This window comes from Dromaius novaehollandiae, chromosome 3, assembly GCF_036370855.1.
Source record: "Dromaius novaehollandiae isolate bDroNov1 chromosome 3, bDroNov1.hap1, whole genome shotgun sequence".
Classification (NCBI taxonomy): Eukaryota; Metazoa; Chordata; class Aves; order Casuariiformes; family Dromaiidae; genus Dromaius; species Dromaius novaehollandiae.
Window position 1 is genome coordinate 125,188,123 of NC_088100.1, and position 24,285 is coordinate 125,212,407.

Sequence of the window (24,285 nt, forward strand, 5' to 3'; positions counted from 1 at the left end):
AAATTTGTCTGAATCTTGTCAAAAAGTAACAGGTAAAGATGGAAGAACAACATTTTGACCGGAACATGGTTTATTGGACATTTTAGATTAAAAGAAAAAAAGTCAAGCATCAAGTGGACTCAGAGGACTGAGTCTATATAGGGTGAAACCATCTCACAGGTTGGACTAATACTGGAACAGAGAGCCCACGGAAGAGAACTGTAATATCTGGAGTACTGTACAAACTTTAGCCTAAACAAATCTAAGAAATTAATCCAGTAGATTATACCTCTTCCAGACTTTTGAGAAAGAAGTGTCACTGGTATCTCCGTGTTTTCAAATGGTCTGAAAGACCTTACAGTAAGAGGACATCTGGCTCACTGCAACGCTGAAGTAGTGCTACACTCAATCTTTAATTTTAACTCTACTTCTTTTCAAATCCTATCCAGGAAACAGCCCCCTTTGTAAACTCACAAAGGACTACTTGGCTACAAATCGGTTCAATGAGGTTGCCCAGCCATCACTGCAGTCCAAGTCTAAGGCCACTTCCACGATGCCCGATTTGGACTCTGCTCTCCCTTTCTTTTCTACCAGTGTGTTTCCACTCTGTGTCATTCTTGTTCTTTTGAGGCCAACAAGAAGCAAGTGAACAAACTCAATACTGGAATCAATTGAATTCCAAAGTATTTGGACCATAATCACAAAAAGAAATCAAACCAGCCTAAGCAGTTCTAGCCAAATGCAGAAATAAGACCGATGAAAGAAAATTAAGGCCATCTGATTAGGAAGCTGTATCTCTGATCAGGGGAGTAACCAGCATTCATGTGTTAAAACTCAACTGTTTCTGTACAATATCTCTATGTACTATATTCTTCCCAAAACACATGAATGGGAACAGAAAGGATTTTCACTCTTCCTGAACTCATCTCCCCATCAGCACATCTGTTGTATTGGATCAAAAAGTAGGAATACTCTTGGAATGGCGAAGTCAATTTCCACACGATTTTTTTAACTATATACTTGATTGCAAAAAATTCAAACTATTGTTTACCTTTTAACAAAATAAAGGTTATTTAAATGTAAACAGCAGAAAGTAGAACTTATCTCAGAATGAATAATGGTTTAAAGCTAGAATTCTTTTCAGAGCATTTTTCGTGAGTGCTTACTGTGTAGGCTCTGTTGCTTCTGTACTGTTCCACAGCAACCTGGTCTTAAAAATTAGTATTTTAAAGCATTTTTGCATTCTTATTTTTCCTTTTTCTGTTAAGACTATCTATGATTTACATCTGCAAGTTTTATTTTGTAGCTATGGTGTCCAAGAAACACTTAAAACCAAAATCGGAACTCATAGGTGCAAATCTGTTTTTAAAATTTACAGCTTAAAAAAAAAATCAAATAATATAGAACTTTTGATACAGTCTTAAGAGTCCACCACACTGAAGCACATCTGCCCATATATTCCATGGAAAAAATGCTACAAGATAACTGCTTCAAAGAGGCATTCTTCCAAACCATTTTTCCTGTACTAAAAACTCCGATGTTAAGCTTTTGTCTGATGACAGGCTGTCCCTTTTAATACTAAGAATCACAATTTAAATGAGGTTAATGGATTCAAATTTCACTTTTAGGGTCTATATCAATAATGCTCATTCTGCTTTGTCATATAAAAAGTTACTGCTATGTACTGAATTACCTTTAACTCACCACAATACTGAGACAGTGCTTCACTTGTTCTGTAATTTATAGATCTGATCACTTCAAGTTTGCTTTCAGGCCTCTCCTAGATTCATGGGTTGAGTACTTCCCTCAGTACATCACTCCTATTCTGTCAGTCGTTGTGCTGGCTCCATGTTAAGAAACATATTGACTAGAGAATTGATCTTTTGACCTGTAACTCACTGAATGGCCTTGCTCCCTTCTATTGAATAGATCTGCAGCAAGCTGCTCTTTGAGGTCAGTTGATTCTGATCTTCTAACCATTTCTAAACATCATTTGGAGGTCACAGAGTGACAGGACCTTTGCTTATTTGTCTCTCTGCTTTGCCACAGAAGGTAAGGGGTAACCATATGGATTCCAAATGTTATTTCAAAAAAGGGCTATGGTATTTACTGGTTGTGGTGTAAGTTTGCTAGGTTAATTTATAGAAGAGACAGCATAACAGCAGAAAGCATAGCACAGACAAATGATCCTTTCTTGAAACTACAGGAAGTTAGTGGCAAATTTGCACATAAAATAATAGTACACATAAAGAGCCACTAAACAGCAAGCGCAAAATTGAACATTAATGTACACAGTCTTTTTGAACACAGATTTCTCTCTCTGGAATATGGAAATTATTCTGGAATTTTGATTTTTTTAAACAAGATTAAAGGGTTTTTTTTTTTACTAACACTTCTTTAAAGATTGTAAAATAAAGCACTTTTCCAAACTTATTTTCTTTTACACATCTAAACACTAAAGAGGAAGAACCCCCTAGCACAGAAATTGTTAGGTCACACAGTTTCTTTATGCTAACTCCCACTGGAGCTAGAGGTCTGTCAGCCTGTGTTCTACTCCCCAGTTTGAGTCTACTATTGGAGAGAAGTTCCCTCTCACTAGTTATGAAATTAGCTTAATCACTTTAATCACTTAATCCCAGCTCCACCATTTTAAAAAACAAGGTAATATAGCTATCCTCCATTTCAACAGAGAAAGTAAGACAAAATACTTCATACGCATTTAGTAGCAATAATAGAGTCTGAAGTTATATATGAATTATCTGAGCTTAATACAGGATTGCCAAATTAAAATATTGCATCTCCAACAGCAGTAAAGAGAATACAGAACAGGATATTCCATATTGTTGTCATACTTAGTCAATGGTGATACAAATCTGGTCAGAGCTGGTCAATGGCCATACAGTGCTTCCAGAAATGCTGTTTTGATAAATACGTAACATATCCAGCTTGCCAGCATGTTACAAAGACAGCCTCCTGATTCGCAGAAAAGGCATCACATCATGAAGTCTAGCATAGGGACAGGAAACGCTGGGAGTAGAATGAAGCAACTTTCATGTCAAAATTTTTGTGCACATGAGAATGGCCAAAACAGGACAAATGCAACATCATGTGTCTGAAATACATGCCCAGTTCTGAATGCTGGGAGTTTGTGTGAGGATATTGTCCAGTATGGCCCCTAACTACAGTGTAGAGAGCCCAGGTACAGAACAGTTCTCAAAGCTATGGTGCAGACAGCATGCCACCACCAACAACTCTAGGAGAAGGCTTACTCAGTCATACGGTATATGCAGATTTTCTAATATAAAAAAAACTTTGCTGTGGTGTTGGCAAGGCCTTATTATTCCCTCTTCCCATGCACCACTAGCCACAGAGCATACATGTTTTGAGATACAGTGCAAACTGTGTCTGGATAACTGCCTTTTATTTGAAGGAAAGAAGTCCCATTAAACCATCTGCCTTGCCGTGTAAGCTAAATATAGTACACATTACTTTAAAATACACTTACAAATAATCATGACATGCACACACACATGGTAATTTTAGGCTCTGTCAGCATGCTATGACCATGCAGCAGGCCTGTGGCCACTTGCACTGTCTCTGGGGCCTATGATTAGGGAATTAACTGCCTCCACACTCACTTTATTATCAAACACACCTAAACAGCTCTCTCTTCTTAGGCACACACAAATGAAAGTTTAATTCGTACCTTGCCAGTGCAAGCAGGTACTAGAAATCCTTTCCTCCTAACTCTTCTAAATTAGAGTGGGCACTTTTTAAAGTTTTATAGGAGTATTTCAATGGAAAAGAAAAATTTTACTGAGAAAAAAATTCTACACAAAACCTCTCAGCAATAACTCACACTGTACACTATTAGCTAGGATTTACTTAGGCTGGAATATCTATTGACATTTTTGGTATTTAAGTTATACTTCTACTCAAAACATCTGTCCAGTGACTCATGATTACCTTATTTTTGATCTGTCGATGAACACCCATAAAAATAAAATATTAGTAGCACAATCTTTATCCAGTCATGAGACACAAATTACAAAACCACCCCACAATCTGGCTAAGTCAAAAGCAACTGATCAAAGTCAGCTACATGTCTTATACCTTTATCACTACTGTAAACAGAAACATCCAAAATGATTTCAACATTGAAAACAGCAGCATATCTTGTTGTCATAAAAATGCACAAAAACCAAGACGAAACAAGTAATTTGAGTTATGTTAATGGGATTGAGTAGCAGATCATTTTGCCTCTAAATAAATACCCTTCTTCTCAGATTCAGTAGGCTGGTAAATACCATAAAGTGACATTATACTAATTGATATAAGGGTCTAAAAACATGACTGTTTTAAACAGTCATGATAATTTTTAATCTATGTGTTTCAGAAAGCTGAAAAGTTAAATTTGAATCAACCATTTAAAGGTGAGGACTTCTGCAGCTTTGAAGAAATCAGACACAGTTCAGTGGTTCAACCTTCAACAGCAGTGAGTTGTTTTGCAATACCTATTTCTTTGTCACTGCTGTAGGAAAACAAAAATTGAAAGAAAAGCAGAAATATTGCTTATAGCTAATCATATCTAAGTGATATTAAAGGGATGACCCTGTTTTGTAAAATTAGATTGTTTTCCATGAGAAAAACATACCTCAAAGTTTTATTAACTAAATATATATAATATATATATACACACACACACACACACATCATAAGAGCATGTAAATAGGCCAGGATCGAAAGGTTTGTTTCACAGCATTTCACATAAACATGTGCACTTCATGGCTAGTTTTAGGCTTTAGCAGTGTTAGATGGAGAGCAGCAACCTTAATGATATTCACCTGCTACATCCACTACAACGAGCAAGACATGAGAGTCAGTGTCAACTGACCAACCACAACTCATGACAGCACTAGAAAACTAGATCTTCCCAAGAAAGGTAATACAATGGGCCAGATTCTTAAACCATACTTCTATACTTAAACTGGCATAATCTAGAGTAGCTTTTAGGTCTCCTAACTTACCCTGTAGGTTATTTTACCCTTTCCTCACGATCACCCCAATCAGGGGAGCAATAAGGGAACAAAGAAGAGTTTTGTCCTGCTTCCCTCCCAAGCCTTAAGCTCCAGAAAGCCAGTATCAGATTTTTGAAGGTAGGATGACAATGTTCATGCTGCAAGTTCTCTCTTCTTTTAATACGTGAATTGTTAGTGCAGAATATGCATAGCTGAAAACAGTTCTAAGCACATTAGAGTAGCAGCATAGATAAGTTTAAAAGTGCTTACCTCGTGTGGGTTGGTGTAGCCCAGAAGCAGATTTGCTGCTTTAATGTCACCATGAACATACTCATTTTCATGTATATATTCCAAAGTGTCCAACTAGGAAAGGATTTAGAACAGAAAGGAAAGCATCATCATCATCATCTCCACTCCTCCCTTCACCCTGCCACCAAATATTTCTCACTTATACAGTGAGCTCAGGGGCCGCACTGGCTGTGAGATGACAAATTTATTTTGAGGTAGGACTGAGGTCTCCCTCTTGGTTCCCCTCCTGGAAGGTTCACTCTGTGTTGCATCTTTACGCATCGTACGAGATGCAGCCAAGCATCCGGTGGCAAAGCTCTGCCCCTTCCCTTCTCCGTTCTGTCCACATATTCTGTTCCCATCAGGCACATAGCTAATGGCAAATCATAAATAAGCCATACTTTGCCATGAGTATCCCTGTCTAAATACTTAAGAATATGAGCTTCTAAGGTCACAAACGAAGAGTAAATCAAGCACTTTATAAATATTGGAGGAACTGTTGATAACAGCAGGCTCTTCAGAGGAAAAACAAACACAATCAGCCCTAAAAATTTACAATATATTTGATCCTGCCAATTATTGCATGGCCTGCACCTCAGTTCCCCATTTCGCCTCCTCCTCCTCCTCCAGCTCCTCACCAAGGGATGATAGCTCTGTAATTGTTATGAAAAAACATGCTCGTACTTGGCAATTTGTACAAAGGACAGTCTAATCTTGGTTGTTGAGGAGTTCAAAGACAGCTAAGAAGTGTTACAAATTTAATTACATGGCTACAAAAGCCCTTTACAGTTTTATTTTTTATTGAGGTTGGAAGGATCTCCGGAAATGTCTAGTCTAACCCCTGCCTGATGCAGGGCTAACTTCAAAGTTGGATCAGGTTGCACATGACATTGAACAATCAAGTTTTAAAAAAGCCTCTGAGGTTGGCATTCCACAACATCTCTGGGCAACCTGTTCCAGTACTAAACCATTCTTTCTGTGAAAACTTCTTTCATTATGCTCAATTGGAATTCCCCTTCTTGCAGCTTGTGACCATTGCTTCTACTCCATTTGCTGTGCATCTCTATTCAGTAATAGCAGTCTTTCACAACACAAATGATATTACAAATGAAAGTGTATATGACTGTCCATTAGCATCTGCTAGTCTACACACATTTAAAACAAAACTGACACTTGCAAATAGCCTAATCCTGGCCTGTACAACTAGTGTGTTCAGCAAACACTGTTTAACTTCACAGTTGCGCACCTGACAGCACTGTGATTAAAATTCTCAAATAAGTGTCTTATACAATACTCTTCAAACACTGGAAAAGAAAAAAAAAATCAATTCATGTTAAAGCACATGAGAATGGGCTTACATATCTCAATCTAGACACACATTTAAAAATGTTTGGTCTATGCTTGAATCTATCAGAAAGAAGTCTCATTTAAGCCCAAATTCCAGTCTGCAAAGCATCTTGATTTTACACTTAATGCTTTTTTTTCCTCTTTCTTAAGTAAAAAGCATAGCACTTAAATATACATTTAATTCTAAACTCAACAACTACCTAAAAGAACTTTATCATTTCAGAAAGAGAATTTCATTAGTTGAATTCAACAAGTTAAAAACATAGCAATTTCCCCTCTATATATACATACAATTCGTGCCCCAAGTTGAAGAACAGTCTCCTTCCTAAACCTACTTCCAGAATCTTCAAAGATTCTTTGAAGGTCTTCCCCCAGTCTCTCCATGACCATGAATCTATAGCTACCAGGAAATACACAAAAGGGAGAAATCCTTTAAGATGAGAATGCAGGTTTGTCTCAGAAGATTGAAAAGACATAGTCTTCATTTTGTTGAAAATGGCTCTTCCATCAATTTCACACTTGATTACGATTCATCTTATTATTACCTTTTCCCCTGGTATTCAGCCAAGCCTGATCCCCAAAACACTGGAATTCCTAAACATTTTATTTTTTTGAGATTCATCCATTTTCTTACTGTAATAATAATAAAAAGACAACATCATGTTAAGGGTAGCTAGAGAATTTAGTATTTTTTATTACTGTTTTTAGCGATCCAGCCAAGACTTCACTACAATGAAACAAATGTAATCTGACAGACTACTTTAGCAAACAATTCAGATGATGACTTCACTCTTTTTTAAGTCCTCTATATTCTCTAAAACAAGAGGTAAAGTTTTCTGTTCCAGCAATGTGATACTTTGCACCCTTAGAAGGCAACGGATATGTGGTTATCAGCAGCTCAGAAAGCAATTCATTTAAAAGCTCTACTTTATTCATAGATGGTAAATTTAAACACAGTACATCGATACAGCATGCTTAAAACTATCAAAGGTTCTTAGGTCTACCAGCAAACTGAGTCATCTAAAGTCTTTAGGACAGTTCCCATGAATAAAAAGCATCCATGCTTATTTAAGTGTCTGCAGAATCAACTGCCCCAGTTACTACTAAATTCTATGATGATTAAACGCATTCTTAACTTTGTTCATGGGAACAGTTACCAGCAGAAGTACCCTCTGTTCTAAGACTCTGGAGTCCATATAGTGTTCTGCACGCTGATGTGTGCACCTCAGCAGAAATCATTTGGCACACTTCTGCTCTTACTTCTGATCAGAAAGAACAAGGGCTACCTCGAAGTAAAGAAACCTACAGCAACCTAAAATTATTACTGCACCAGCTAGACTCAGTTCAGCACGTAGGAAATAAGTTGGCTGTAAAGCACTAAAGTATCAGATCTCATCAGAGGAAAAAACAAACAAAAACAAAACCCACCAAACTTGGCTTTAAAACTAACTGAATCAGAATTCAAAGTTTTATTTTCTGATATATTACTTACTGTGCTCTTGTTTTGCAGCCCTCTGGTAAAATTTCAGTTCAGAAAACAAGGGGCCATTTTCTAGGTATTCCTATTGAAAAATAGGTAAACTTAGTATCAGAAAGTGCATTAGAAAGAAAGCAATTCCTAAAAAACACGTGAAATTCAGAGGATTCAAATCTTTTTTTTCCTTTCCCCATATATTTTTGGCCTTTTTTTTGCCATCTGATTTGTCTCCTTTTTTTTTGGTAGTAAGAAGAAAAATCAGTTGGCAAAATGTTCTTATAAACAACACTGATTCTTTGGGGAATTATTTAGGAAACTATTTTCAAAAATACTGTAAACCAGGCATGGTTTTAAATTCACAGTCTCATTTCCCTTACTAAACTGTTCAGGGCACTAATGAAGTCAAGGAAACACTATGCATGAAAAAGAAAAAAAAGATTGAAAAAACAAAAGCAACAAGCATTCAGTACAAACCCAATGCTTAAAATAAGAATAGATAATTAAGGGAAAGCACTGCATACAAGTTAACAATTTAGAAATGAGATCTACACATTACCACTTTAATTACATGCACAGCATCATCTTCTACAGGAACATGAGTTTGAGGGGAAGCTGCAAAATGAGAAAGAGATGGGGATGAAGCTGTATGCCACAAAATATAATTGCAAATAAAGAACAAGCTAATGTTGCATAAGGCAATCAAAAAATGTAGGACAAAGACTCCCAATTCCCCACATGTTGTGTGAATACCTGTTTTTAAAGGTCAGAATTTTGTCAATTATAAAAAACTTCAAAAGTTTTATCAGAATGTATAAAAGCAATTTTAATCCACCTTTGCAGAACTCTGTCCCTCAATGTTGATCAGGGAATAAGCAGGATGTCTCCATCACTTTTTGCACCACAATGAGGTATCACATTACAACAGACTATGTTTTAGTCATTCAAGTCAATTGGATAACCTCTGTATTTGGTTCCCGTCAATCCACTATCGTGACAAAGACACCACTTAAAAGTTATGACCTACATTAAGCCTGTAGACAGGACTGTCTGCTTTCCACTATTACAAATTAATTTGGCCCCAGAACCTCACTTTCTATTCTGACATTATTTAGACACTGGCCTAAGTTCGGAATAGTATAGCCATCACTTGCCTAAAAGAGGGATGAGGGATTGTGTCTCTTAGAGCAAGTCGAAATTTCAAAACAATAATTGACCACATGTGCCAATTACAGCCCAGGAGACAGAACCTCTCTGCACAGACAATGTGATTCTATTTTCTTCTGACCCTGAGAGAACTATCAGTTTTCTCTGATACTGCTGAAGCACACAGAGCTACACTGGGATTAAAATTTAATGAGACTAAATCATCTTTTAGAATGATCACTGAAAAAAATCTAAAAAGAATACAGTTTCTAGGAAATAAGTCTCCCTTTCAAACTTCTTATAATGATCAAATACCAACAACAGTTCAGGTGTGAAACACTTCAGTTAGTGGCACACACAAAAATAGACCACTTTTATCCGCATAATAAAAATCAAATAAGCTTGGATCTAATCAAACTATCCAAGCTTACAATTTTGATGGTCAGAGCATAAAAATATTTTTAGAATGAACAGACTCCTTCAGCTGCCATCTTCCCTTAATTCTGCTTATCATCTGGGTTGAATCTGGCAGTACGCACACCCCATAGAGAGAGAACCCACAGCCTTCTGCTGTGTGTACACTTTAGTGATAATATGGAGATACTCTAAAACAGTGGCTCTGGAAGGTGTGAACTATCTATAGAGTCAGGAAGGTAGCAGTCACATTCAGAACACAACTTAAAACTATTCTTACAACCAGAAAGGAAATTTTAGTAAGACAAAACAGATTTTGTTCTCATCATATTCTTCTACTGAACTAAGGATTAAGGCACAGGTACTTAGGTCTTTATTAAGACATACTCTACATGTGACAGAGCTGGATAGCTAGAGACATTACGCTTTAGAGGAACGTATCCCATGTGTTTTCATTGTACTCAACAATGTCATGTGGCCAGAACAGAGTAAGAGGTGCTCCCTGACGCAGATCAGAAAGGAATCTGTCTTCAAGAAAATAAATTTTAATATCAAATTACTTAGCAGAGGCTTGAAAGGTATAGGCAAGTATCAAATTTAAATGTATTTGAAAGAGTCTGATCTAACTTGCCTATAGACATCTCGACATTTTATAAGGAGAGGCCTCATTCATGGTAATCTGGAACAGATAGTAACAGCTGTCAGGGTAATGAAGAAGAGCAATTAACGGGAGGTAGCCCAGCAAAGGGGCCTAACCCCCATGGTTTGTACACTGTGCCGGCGTGGATGCTTTTTGGAGTCATACTGAAAGAATATCCTCAGGAAAAAATAAGAACAAAACTAACCACAAACGGTTACAAGGTGAAAAGGGAGAAGAGTTGGGCAAAAACCAACAAGACACAGGAACAAATGCTCCAGCAAATGAGTAACATGACATTCAAAAGTACAAGAGGAGAAAAGGTATCATCATTTTTACTGCACGTACATGAAATAAGGCTTAACACATACAATGGATAGCACGACTCTAAACTTCCTATGTGGATAACGCTCAGACAATTAATCGCTTACACACAGATAAGCAGAAGTTGCATATATACCTTTTGTTACACTGTTTTAATTGACCATTCATGTATCAGGCAGCAGTACTTTAACTACGGCTCAGATATAAGACAGACTATGTTTTGTCTATAAATATACATAACTGTTTTTTAAAAAATTGTCTCATTACTATGTATAGTTACTTAACAGACTGGAAAGGCTCCCAAGGTTTAGCAAACAGTCTGATTACATACCTCATAGACCACCACCACATACTCTCCTGCGAGTTTAGCTCATACTTAATTACTGTATACTCGTAATTAGCCATGTGCTAGCCTCGTTCTGTGTGGTAGCACATGGCTATTCATAATATTACAATCAGTTAAATGCTAGACTGCAGGACAGTAAGCAGAGACCCTGCAGGAGAGCAATGCTGACATGCAGGAGGTCTCTGATGGCATGTAAGTACATACATAGAGTACCAGGAGCACTATACGGCGAGATTATGTTTGCAAAGGGTACCTTAAAATAGCATAACAAATATGAGAGTTCCCAGTTTATAGCTTGCGTGTCGCTTTTGATCAACTATAGAGATGCATGATCTCCTTAGATTCAGGGGGAGGGGTGCTGATGTATGCATACATTCAAAACCACTGTGTGCGTAACTGTTAACTGGGAACACTGGCACAAGATGAATCTGTGTAGGGGGCTGTGGCTGCTTCCATCTCATGCCAAGAGCAACCTCACCAGCATTTACAAAGCGCAAAGGGTACAGCTCTATTTTCCCTTGCACTTCTCCATCCCACAATCAAAGCTACCACCAGAGAAAAGTATATGAGGAATTTAAAATATGCTCTGAGATAAAGCAGTGCAGCAGGATTCACATTCTTTACCATAATTTCCAATTGTTGTGCCTAGACAACACAGCAAATAACTTACCTCAAATTAACCCCTATCCAGAATTCCCTAGTTTCATGCAGGCACAGCAGTTATGGTCTTAACATCCGCTTTAACCATGAATTTCAATGGTTTTGTTGCTGAGTGCCACAATCTTAATTAATGTAGCTTTCTAAATGTTAATATGACATGGTAACAAAAGAGTTTTTCTGGATGAACCGTGATTTCCTACAACCACAGAGCACAACTGCATGCAGTCTGACAAAGAAACATGCCAATTCTATCTGCCAGTTCAAATGTGCTTGTTGTAGTTTTAGCAGTTAATTTGTGGCAGTCACATTTGGAATATGGTGAAATATTTTCAATGGCTCTCACAGAACCAGTTTTGTTGACAAAGTTTACACAGTGGAAAAGAAAACAGCACTGATTTGGCAGTTTGAAAAAACATCCCCACTCCTGCCCACAGCTGGTGTCTTTGCCACTGTTGGATATTTTGAGGATATATTCATTTTGGAAACATGAAAAGAATTACTTTCAGAAGTTCTTGGGTCGCTAACATTTTATTTTTGCTTTGTTTCACTGGATAGCTGATCCTGGAGAGTGATATTGTCAGCTTAGTTTTTGCAGAAATAAAACCTAACTTCAGAAGTTAATACCACGCTCCAGAGTTACAGGCTGCCTACAAGAAAGCTGGAAAAATTCCGACCCCATTTAAGTAAAGCCAAGAGCTGTTAAATTCAATGGCTAACAAAAGGGGGGGAAATGTCATTCAGAGCATCTAACAATAAAAAACAACCCAAGTTGCAGGAATGCCATTACTAAAAACAAAATGTACACAAATGAATAAGAAGTAGCATCTGCTATCTAACACTTAATTTTAAATATATCATACATGTGGAGGATACCAAGGCAAATATTTAAAGGTAAACGTAGCACATTTCTTTTCCTCTTCCCCCCTCCATCTCCAATATTTGCTGAAAACTGAAACATCCAGTGCTTGAGGTGTGTTTATAGTCCATTTTTAATGTAGCCTAAGGAAGACCTGCCGCTCCGTTCATATCGTTACTTTACTCTAATGATGCAAAATCATTTCCTGGACAGATCCTTTTCTGATCAGCATTTTTGAATAGTTTTTTTCTAGATTATTCTTCTAGGTATCTTCATGAATTCGAGTTTTATTATACAAATTACATATACATGGATCTGTATTGTGCTTGTGAATCCATCTTCTACAGGACCTAACTAAACTCTTTTTGGGAGAAAATTGTGCTCAACTGCTAAACTGTTTTGCAGATAACTGCAAATGCCTCCAAGTACAGAACATTTAGTTCTGGTTGGAAATTTCATTTTATTTCTTATTCATCTGTCTATGAAACCCTACTTTTGACTCACTAAAGCCAAAGTTTCGCATTCCACAGCAACGGAAGCCACTGTTTGACTTTCAAAGTTAATTAACTCTGAGCTGGAATAGGTACGACACATCCTTTAACCTCAGGCAGAAAAGCTATGCATGGTCTGCTCTTACAGCACTCTCAGATGGGAGTCCAGGCCTCTAATATTTAAGACTTGATGCACAAACTGTTTTCTGGCAAGATTCTGCTCTAGCCCATCTGCTAGCCTGACACAGTGCCCACTCGGAAGATATTCTGCCAGTTTCAATTGGGTACAGGTGCCAAAGGCGGCTGAAGGGAGTACCCTCCGTAAGGCAACAGGTGCCGTGTCTTTCATCTGAAGCTCTTCCTGTTATCGTATTAGCAAAGCACCCCTCACTGAAAAAAATCAATCCTGCTCTCTTACCTTCCTAGTTCTACCTAGCATGCTAGGGTCTCAAACCTTGACCGGAATTTCTATGAGGTGGACAAATGCAGAGGAAGACAACAGCTCCTAACCAAATCACAAGTGTATTCAGCCAAACAAAACAAAATGGCCACATTAAGTGTTAGCACTCTAACATCTAATAGTAATGATCTCTGCAGACTTTCTAACACACTTTAGAACACTGTGTAAAAATAACTTACGCTTTGGAAGTTAAGACTTCTAGCCTAAATGGTATGGAAAAACAGAGAGGATGCGGGAGAGAAGACTCAAGAGGAAGCAGGCATTGGCAAGAAGTTGCACAGGCAGGGAAGATCTCCCCTTTAGCAGTTAGAGTTGACCAGATGGTACAGAATGACACTGTTCCCAGTAACTACTGAGTAGCAAAATCAGGCTAAACTTACGACTTAGTTTGCTCAGACACAGGGTGGAAAAATTAGGTAATCTACTTATTATGTCTGTATTCATGCAGTTTAAAATTAGCAACTAGATGAAAAGACTCTTTCCTGATGTGGTGTTTGTCTGGCATTGAATTTAATTTCACACTAAGGTTCACGTCTGGAGGTACAATGAGACCTTGCTGAACTGCATCTTAACATATATCTTTAGATATCATTTTTACTGCATTTTTTAAATTAATTTGCTGCATTATACAGTAAATATCTTTAGTAAAGGTAATTTAAGCTACTGTTGAAGTACTTCATTTCTCTAAAACCAGTTACTAAAATTTGCTTCCTAACTCAAATCAAGGAACAAACACTACGATGATGACAGAATGTGCTTCCACCAAAGTTTCTGCTCACCAGCACATGTACACCTTTCCTCAAAGCTATACAAATCACCCATGGAAATTACTCTTTCTGAAACAGAAACAATCTTTCCTTCACACGCGCCAGCCTGATCCCCAGAACATCAGGCCTCAGAATATCAGTGGCAGAGCACAGTGTAGTCCAAGCTTAAAAGCAGAAGGGGCACAACCACACCTCTTTCCTACCTCCACCAGCAGCCCGGCTCCCTGTGCTGCTTGTATTAAAAGAGAGTATTCACCCATTTGGTCAATACTTACTGCTCAAGCTGATAATCTTTGCCTCCTCTAGGAAAAAAAATGGTCAATGTCTTGGCTATACCGAGTCACAGGCCTCCAGAGAGACTGAGGTATCACTGATTACAACTTTAGAAATGTGCAGTTTCCTGAGCTTCCCATATCATAAGAAAACTTACACAAAAATAGCAGTCAAATAAAAAACAACACATAAACACCTGTTGCAAGGCCACCTATGAAAAATGGTTTCAAAACTCTTAGCTTTCACCTGTCACTTACCAAGTTCCATTGCATCATAAGATACAATTGTAATACAATTAAAGCACTTATGAGGCAACAACTATTACTATAAAAGATATCTGTAACAATATTTGACAGAACTATCAGCTTCCAAAAGAAGCTTGAATGCAGACAGTGCTAAGCACAGCAAATTTCACTGTGGCAGTGAAATTGTAACAAAACATTGTATGACCTTTCTGCATTTAAATTTTCAGTCCAAATTGTGCATTAATAGAGTCCTTGCAGCAGGACTAGGGAATGATTTATATAAAGCCTAGTGTTAATTACTGACTGTGATCAGGAAGATAAATGAGAGAATGTAAGGCTCTCAGTGGCACCCTCCTCAAGTCTTGCTTAATTTTCTTATGTACTGCCACTGTTCTCCACAGGGCTATAAACTACTCATGAGATCACAACTATGTCACATTCTTCCTTAGTTGCTCTCCATCCCTCCCCCTTATCAAAGGGATAACACAGTTCTGTCTGAGGTGGCTGACAGCAAATCAGCACCAGTACCAAAAAAACAAACAAACGGACAAGCTCTTCTAATATGTAACACTATAGACAGTACTAGCTTATGATCTGTACTGCTTTCCCTATGACAAAAGCAGTGTTTGAAAGAACAAAGCTAGATGGCTCACATTGCTTCTGGCAGCAGCAGCAGCTCTACTCTTCAGGAGCATTGGGAGGAGTCAGTATTTGTAAGCCTTCCGCTGTTGGATTTGTTCTGGCTGAGATAAATACACAAAGGGAATCCAAGGGAAGGAACGAGTCAACAGAAAAGCAGACAAGATGGCATATAGGGGAAAGAGCAAGAAAAATTAGAAAGCCAGGGAAAATGCTTGAGAGAGAGGACAGAAGTTGTAGATTCTGGTAACTTTCACGTACACAATCAGAAGTTTAGAAGCTCCACACCTGAAGAGACTATTTGCATCCTAGGGCTCAGGGTCAGTAAATAGCTTTCAGCAGCTTTGATTTAGCTAACAGAAAGTTACAAGGAATACAGCCATAGTAAATATATTTTGCAGAGGTAGTTCAAAATTTCTCAAGTACATTGTTACAGATTAATGGAGTATGGAGTACTCTTAATGGGAAATTAAGCTGTAACAATGCACATCAAAATCTTTACACCTCTGCTGTAAAAATACTTATTAAAAGATACAGCCAGTAAAGTTAACCTTTACTTTTATAAAAGGGCTTTACTGTTCATACCTGGCAGACAGTCGAATTTGTCTCCACTCCCCTATCTTGCTCAGCTCTCTACAGTTCTTTTCGGGTTAGCTTCTCACTGAAAGTTTAGTGGTCACTGTCACATCTAGCTACATATATATTAAAAACTATCTCAAAGTGGGTGAACAACATACAGGAAGAAGACACCTCTCAGAACCAAGCATTTGTGTTTCATACTCAGATATTCATCATCTACTTTGTTTCCTTGACTCTCAAAGGCAATTAAAGTCTTTTGCAGGATCAAGCCCCAGAGAAGCTGCTGAATGGTAAATTTTACATAATATAAACAAGTGTAAGAGACAAAGAGCTGGATAAAACAGGAAAGCTTCTCTCAGTGCCGATACTTGGGAATAAGTCTTGTCCATTTTCTATTTTAATTATACGATGAGCTTCAAGGGGGATTAAGCCTTTAGTTCAGTGCTGTGTGCAGTGTTCAATATCCCTTCTGAAAGAGAAGGGGATAAAACTAATACAATGCCATTATAAAAATGGCAGCTGCATTTCTCCAGCTATGCCGTCACAAATAGAAGCTGCATTTCTCCAGTGATGCCATCACTTATGGGAAAAACAAAAAAAAACAACCCCCCCCTCCACAAAATAGTAATACCAATGGTCCCAGATAGTATTCCCTTTTTCAGCTAATCCACTGACAGCTTTCTGCCTCAGTTTGGTGGGAGACAAACTGCAACAAACACCACAATATATGAAATCATCTCAGCGGTCTTTGCGATCAGACAGAAAACAAATCAAATCTGCATGAAACACTCACTGAATTCCACATGCTGTACCATCTACAAGGTCTAGTGTGATTTGACTGTAACAGAGAATATGACAGAACCATGTTTTGAGTGATTTAGGCACACAAGGCTTTTCTCATGTCTTCTCAATTCACTTACTCTATCTTACACAGTGAGAATTATGCCCACTACAACCTTGCTTTCTGCTCTGCACCTGAGGTTCCTTCAATTCCTCCTGTCTGTGGGAGCTTTCTGTAAGTTTCTGTCTCCCTTTCCTTTACATCCTGTACTCTACATCCTCATACTCTCTCAATTTATTCTTGAACAGCAATATCAAGATGCACCTTACATTCATTTCTTAGCTCATGCTAAGGTCTACTTTCTTATGGTAACACTTCCCATATATGCCCTAGGCACAGCAACTCTCAAAGGCAACTAACTGATATTTCAGAGGTCATAGAAAGCTATCACATATATCAAAAGGAAAAATGCAAATATCAAAAGTGTGCTACCCTTTGACTCTTCTGTAACTGCTCATTTCTGAGAAATCATGGCTACTGATCCGACTCTGAAAAGGTGTAAATAGAACACTATGCAATATAGGAAAAAAGGAAACATACAGCAGCTAGGTTTGTTTTTGTGGCAAAACTCCTGACCCCCCAAAAGTATATAAAAGAGATTAACATCAGGAGAGAACATTATTGCACATAGAAGTTAAGTAATGGAAGAAGCAGGCAAATTATTACTTTCTTACCAGAAAAAAAAGAACCATCAAGAAGGAAGAAAAAGTTTGGAAGTGAAACAGCTTCTTAACGTAGTTTAAAGCTAAGTAACTTCTGAACTGCTGTCAAGAGCATCTTAGGCTATGTCTACATTAGCATTCTGATTAGGAGCAGCAGTTGAATCTCCAGTCATCCCCACTCACCACCCACTCATTTAGTCTGCAGAGCAGTTCGGTGTGTGTGAACTATAAATTTCAGAGGAAACTAGAACAGAAACTCCACTGCAGGAGCCCACCAGATGCACTCCAACTCTTTAGGGTGACATGAGGATTCAAAGCAGTTCTCTCAGACAGCCTCAAACCACACACTTGGTGAGCAAAGTCTGTGCAGTAGACTTGGCCAGATCTAGTCCAAAATAAAAAAAAACTCAACTTAAACATAGGGTAGGTATAGGCACCTAACCACCAACTGTTCTAATTTACTTTTCCACTTCTGTTACACCAAACTACCTGCAAACATATACACAGCCTTCGTTTTCTCCAAGTTTTTCACTGACTGTATTTACTTTGTCTGCAGAGGAGCATTAACAATGGCATTTAGGTTGTTACTGAAGACTTTTCACTTGGTTTACACAGGCATTCAGTGTAACAAAATACAATTTAGCCTTCTTTCTAAAAGGCAGAACATTAGATACTGCCTTGTGTACACTTTTTCTTCAGAATGCTTCTCCACTCAAACCTGAAGTCAAGATGTAACTTAAACCCAGACAAAACACGAAAAAAACTGCTCACCCTCCTGTAGTGTACAGATACACACCGCTAACTGGCAAAACAGTACATCTGGGCAACCACTTTAGAGAACCAACATCGGATCCCATATGGGACCATCATATCATGAAATAAAATACAGGTCTGCAGTTGCCATTCAGCTCTTTGTGAATTACCACAATAGAGGAGGGGAATAAAGGAGGGAGGGGAATAACAGTTCAATGCAATACAAAAAGTTCCTGAACAGCTGAAAACAGACAAGCACAATGACACAGCCAGGCAGACGTAACAAAGATCATACTAAATTGTCATGAAGAAAACAGTGGCACGTGAGTGCTACATTTCTGACTGCAAATACAAAAGACCAAACACATTAACCCTTACATAGAAAATGCAAACCTCTTCTCTCAACACTAGGTGCCTGATGGACAACCCCTTCGCCTGCACGAAACCATACTGAATCCAGCATGGCTCTGCATGTTTGAAAGGAGGCTCTGCACGCTGAACAGCTTGCAGTTACTAAAGGCAGAAGAATCGGGAAGATGTGATGCCTGTTCTAATAAAAACATGTCTCATAAAATTCTGGAAAACACTACGTGGAAAGCTCATGCTGTATCCCAGTGTATTATCAGAGTATCTTCTGACAGAGTACTCTATACAAAACAAACATTGTTAAGAGATCAACTTAAAAAAAAAAAGTGGAAAGCAAATGATAATAGCCAGAACTAAAGAAAGTTTCTAAAAAAGGAAGCAACTGTACTTGCCATGACATAAATGCACAAAAAGGAAAAGCAAGAAAAAAAAAAAGAGAGAGAAAAACAGAACTGATTTTTTTTAAATGATGTGGAATAGGAAGTCAATTTATGTACTACATGCACAATTTATGTGGTGGTTTGATTATCAAGTTTTGAACATTATTACTCCAAGTACAGGGTTAACATATCACTATCTAACTTTTAAAAAACCTTGTTTGCCTCCAGGGATGATGGACTAAACTGCTTCTAGATAATTTTTTACTGCTGTCTTAATACAAGCTCAATTTAGTCCCTGATAGATCATTGTGGACTAGTCTGCTTCTATATGTTGTACACATTTTGTGCAAAAAAAAGCTCATAACACTGCCTTGAAAACTGAATTTGCTCTTTCATAGAGACCAGCAATAGCAACATACATTATATCCTCTCCAGTGACCCAGAGTGCTCTACAAACTGCCTTTCAAAACTATTCATTCCTTACAAAACAGAGCCAGAGTGAAATGCAGCAGCTTCTTCTGAAGAAAACATAGAAACATAACCAGATTTGAGTAAGTGAAAAATAGCATCTCCACCTCTGGTGAAAAATAAAGTTTTAATTCAGAGGCAACACCCAGCTTACTATTGCTACTGTTGTTTCTTCGACAAGCTCTGACATCTTTGCCAGATGACAACACTTCCAGTAACCAGAAACCCGAAGAGCGCTCAGGAGCATCGGATTGGTGGTAGGTCAAAAGCAGCTGCTTGCTGAAGCACCACCGTCACTTTGAACAGCAGATACAGGCAGCGCTCTTTGGTGGTCTTTGCCAGCAACAGCACCTCGCCTACCCCTCGCAAGCCCCCCAGGACAGCACACTGAAGGCAGCAGAGCGGGCTGGACAGCCCATGGAGAGGCGTGCTGCTCCCTCAGCAAGACTTCTGAGCAACGAGGACACCTAACAGGGTGCTGTTACAGGCGGAGAGCCGCACTCCGGCACACGTGACCACCGGCACGTCCATGGCAGTAAATTTTAAACCACTGTCTTTTTAATACAACAAGATTATGAACACACGTTCACAAAACACCCCTGTGATTACCATCGGTATTATTACCTAAATAGATTAAGCCAAATCCTCCCTGGCCGATCTGGCTGCCCAGCCTCCAGGCTTTTCCTGCGGTGTCTTTCAGGATCGCGCCTCCCGGCAGAGGAGCGGGCAGCTTGCTTCTTCCGCGCCCCTTAGGCGGCATCGCGCCTTGGAGGAAAGGCAGAGCTGACCTCGGCCGAAGACCACCCGACACCCTCCTCCCAGCAGGGGACACACGCTGTGAGCGGCCCGGCCTAGCTCGCCGCGGCCCTGCTCCCTCGCGGCGCTCCTCCCCCCCAGCAGGCCCGCGCGGCCGTTAACGGCCAACGGCCCCCGAGCGGCGGGAGGGGAGCGGCGCGCGCGCCCGGCCCCGCCGCCGCCCGCTCCCACCTCCGCGGGCCCCCGGCGGCCTCTCCCCGGCCACAAACTTCCCGGCGAGGCACCTTCCCGCCGAGGCGGCGGCTCGCAGCAGGGGCCGCCCCGCGGTGCCTGCCCTCCGCGGGAAATCCCGGGGCGGGGACGGCCGGGGAAGGCGGCGTCCCGGCTCTGCCCTCCCTCCCTGCGAGCCGGCGGGTTTCCCCTGGGCGGGCCTGGCCTCGCAGCCGGGACACGGCTCGCGGGAGCTGCGGGCGCGGGCCCGGAATTGCTTGTGGAAATGAAAACTCAGTGCGGCCCAATTTATAGGGAAAGGAGCACCCCCACACGTTGTTCCCCCCCGTCAGAAAACAGCGCCTGGCGAGTGGGGCAGCCGCTGTGCCCACCGCAGAGGCAGCTCGCCATGGCAAGGTTACGCTTCTTCGGCAGCGAGGGCACCACGTCTTAACGACGCGCTTCTGCCTTTGTGGCTATATCGAGTCAGTCCCACACAGAAGTGCAGATTAAAGGCAGCAGGTTGGAAGTCGAGGAACTGGAAGGTGTGTTCTGCCCCACCGGAGCTTTCACAAGTCACTTCCGCCCCTCATATTTCACAAGTGAAGAAACATTTTTTCCTTGAAGTATTTTGATACCTATAAAAGTAGTTAGCCAGACTCTCTGTTCCCTGACTGAAAAAAATCTTAGCTCACAGGGGTCTCGCATGGCAGCAGCAAGTACTTTAAAAGTTAAAGTGAACTAACAGAGCTGTCATGGTGCCAGCTCCTCAGTCAAGACATTTCAGGATCTTTCCAGCATAGATTCACTGCTGCACCCAGATTACATCCCAGGATCACATCTGTATGTAGGAACAGGGATACCGACCCAGAAGAGCAAGCAACACAATTCCTTTTTCACCCTGGGCTACACCATTTAGAGGCATGTGCTGTTTGGAGCAGTAGGAGCCATCCGCAACCCCGATGAGCAATCTGCAGCATGGCCATCCACAGTCCCCCGACACACTGGGAAGGGGCCCTGGCAGCCTCACAGGCCTCCGGCGGGCCATCACTCCAGGCATATGGCGTACAGCTGCAGCTGATCTGGAGGGATCATGCTCAGCACTGTCAACATGTGAGTTGGTAACAAAGGACACAGTGAAGCCAAGCTTTTTACTCCTAGAGCATGCAGGGCACTTGCCTGATCACAGGCCCATGTCTTGTGCAAGGTTTATGTGAGCTGAGCTAGAGCACAGGGTGAAGTATTGAAAGAAAGGCAGTCCATCCGCTACTACAGCTGCCCCTGCTGCTAAAAGCCCGAGGCAGTGATAAGCAAAATATGGTTGTTGTACATGGCTAAACATCCTCAAGCCTTTAACAGTCAGCACACCCTGCATTTGTAAAGGCTGGTGAGGAAGAAGATAATCTTTCCAATTCCTTCTTGCTTTAGAGAATATTTCCTGCTCAGCTACAAATTCCCAAAGGCTAAAATACTACTAAACAGGAACTGAGCGAGATAACAATTCACATGGAATTTTCTAGATTTATTGCCCCTGTAGGTTTGAATGTATACATTAATAAAAGACAGAGGCCCAAAAATCTCATTTCCTTTGACTTCCTCTGTGCTGAGGTTTGCCATATGATATTCCAACTCATACAAGCAGCTGCACCTTGGGTCTGATCTCAGCTTTAGAGAGGTGGTTTTAGAAAACATGGCTCTGAACAGTTGCTTGTAATTTGCAGCTCTGGGTGGACCATCATTGCTTCCAAGCAATGACCAGAATTCCTCTTATCGACAAAGCAAGGCCCTTGATGGGATGATCCCAAGAGTTGAAGAATAGTCAAAATCCAGAACAGCTTCAGTGACAACATTATTTGCTAATGAACAGAAAGGTAGTGAGGGAGATTATGATTGTAAGGTATATATTGCCATCATTACAGCAGGTAGCCCTTTCTCCTTCATCAGTCATGCAGGTTATTCTGATTTTACAATGACTGAAATCAGATAAAAGGACAGAAACTAAGAAAAGTGCCAGCAGAAAGCTCAGCCCTGAAGCAAACGAATTCTCAAAATTTACACCATAGGGCATTTCATAGGGGTTTTCTCCCTTTACAGCAGCTGTCAAAATACGCTGTAAGGGAGTTATCTTTTACACAGATAACTAGTATTGCATCAGAGAAACCATTACCACTCACTAGAAGGAACTACCACCTTAATTCACAGAGACTGTCTCCACCATTTGGGTAATGCTCTCAGGATATCTGTCACTTGGGATGAGAACCACCATTCTGCCGCTGCAGAAAGATCTTTTCTGAAATAAATTGCCCTCAGATAGTTGCCTGGGAATCAGAGAATCAGCCTCTGCTGTTTAAAGAGAAAGCTTTTTGCCTAACTATTGCAGAGAAGTCTTCAAATGATTAAACTCAAGTGAAAGCATATAAGAAAGTGCTGGCTGCTTCTTAGCTATCCTTTCCCTGCCCACAAATGTACAGCATGAGGATAAGAAAGAAAAACACAACTCAGATCAGATTTGCATCTGTCTTCTGGACATTTAGCAGATACCAGTGATAGCGTTAGACATCTACAGACAGACACATACATTGATGCATGGTTTAAGGCATTTTTTCAGGAGAAACAGGAGAAAACAGTAACAAATTAAAACACTCAAAATATGTAGTAATGATGTTGAAAAATAAATCAGATTATATGTGAATGAGTAGACAGATATATGTTCCCAAAGAAACAAAGTGAGGAACATATTCTTGATTTTTCTTGTTTTAGTAAAAAATGCAACTGGAGTTGATTTCCTTTCTTTTATATAAAACCATTAAAAATATTATGGCATCAGGAAACTAATGAAATACATTGATTTAGTAGAAAGTTGGGGTTTACTGCAAAACTTTACAGTTCGGAAATATCTGTAAATTCTCTAGAGCATGTTAAGCTTTTGATTCGTGAACCAGAATAAGATGACAAAAAGAAAACAGTTTCACACAGTTCTGAAGGATAATAAACTCATCAAAAGAAGAAGCTATTTGAAATATAGTCATTGTAAACTAATAGCAAAAGTGAAACTAAAAGCAGAGACACAAGGCTCTGATTTACTGCTAACAAACAGTACCATATGCAATCGGTTACCATTTTTGAAAATTCAAGTCAGGCGGCATTACATCCAAGTGACTCATTTAACAACAGATACCTGCATATGTAGCTGTGGTTTAGATTCTTCACAGTTTTTAAATTAAAAGCTTTATATAAAATTTTCTTGTACTATTAAAAGAAGAGAAATTACAGATTTATAGCTCCAATTCCATCCAAAGGCAAGACTATCTGAAAACTTACCTATCTTTAATACCATGTAAATGTTTTATGACTTATGCAGCTTAACATTATTATGCAGTATAAAGAGACCTAAAATATAGCTAAAAGTCAGAGAAGAGAAATTCTAAGAAAAACATAAACAGTTTTGTTTTTAGAATAGAGAACTGATTTAAACTTAAAGGTTTTTAAACTTTTAGCATTCATTACAGGAACAGAAAAACTTAACAAATACACAGAGGTGTAATAGAAACTAACAAATATTACTTACAAAGAATGATTTACTGAGAAGAGTGATTTCCTGGACATACAAGGCTACCTCTGAAGAATGAGTTTGTTATTTAAATCTAGATACTTATTAATGAACAATAATAACCAGTGGGCCAACAAAAAGCATATGCTACTGTTGCAGGTGAAGAATTAAAATTTCTTCATACAGTTCTGTTTTAGATGAGGCAAAAAGAAGAAAAAGAAGCAAAATAGAAAAAACTTTTTAAAATGGCTTCTAAAAAAGCCAAAGCAGCAAAGATCAAGGACTTTACCTGAGAATAGCTATTCAGATGCAAACTTGATGTTAAGAACTCTTTGACCTGGGAGCAGCATATTGCT

The 24,285-nt window shown here is 39.5% G+C and overlaps 1 protein-coding gene across 7 annotated transcripts in view; it reads right to left on the bottom strand.

Moving 5' to 3' along the window:
• The window catches only part of VRK2 (VRK serine/threonine kinase 2), a 51,068-nt gene extending 30,516 nt beyond the window's left edge, over positions 1-20,552 (bottom strand). For 2 of the 7 annotated variants that reach the window (XM_026099266.2, XM_064510043.1), the window contains exons 1-7: positions 20,401-20,525; positions 20,038-20,178; positions 8,666-8,721; positions 8,125-8,194; positions 7,178-7,265; positions 6,924-7,032; positions 5,268-5,360 (exon numbers count right to left, since the gene is read on the bottom strand). In XM_026099266.2, coding sequence (XP_025955051.1) covers positions 5,268-5,360; positions 6,924-7,032; positions 7,178-7,265; positions 8,125-8,194; positions 8,666-8,721; positions 20,038-20,173 — 552 coding nt within the window. In that variant the 5' untranslated portion in view covers positions 20,174-20,178; positions 20,401-20,525. Of the gene's footprint in view, positions 1-5,267; positions 5,361-6,923; positions 7,033-7,177; positions 7,266-8,124; positions 8,195-8,665; positions 8,722-20,037; positions 20,347-20,400 lie in introns of those variants that run through there. The other 5 variants (XM_064510041.1, XM_026099262.2, XM_026099265.2 and 2 more) reach the window with 5 other exon arrangements.
• Between the last annotated feature and the right edge of the window lie 3,733 nt (positions 20,553-24,285).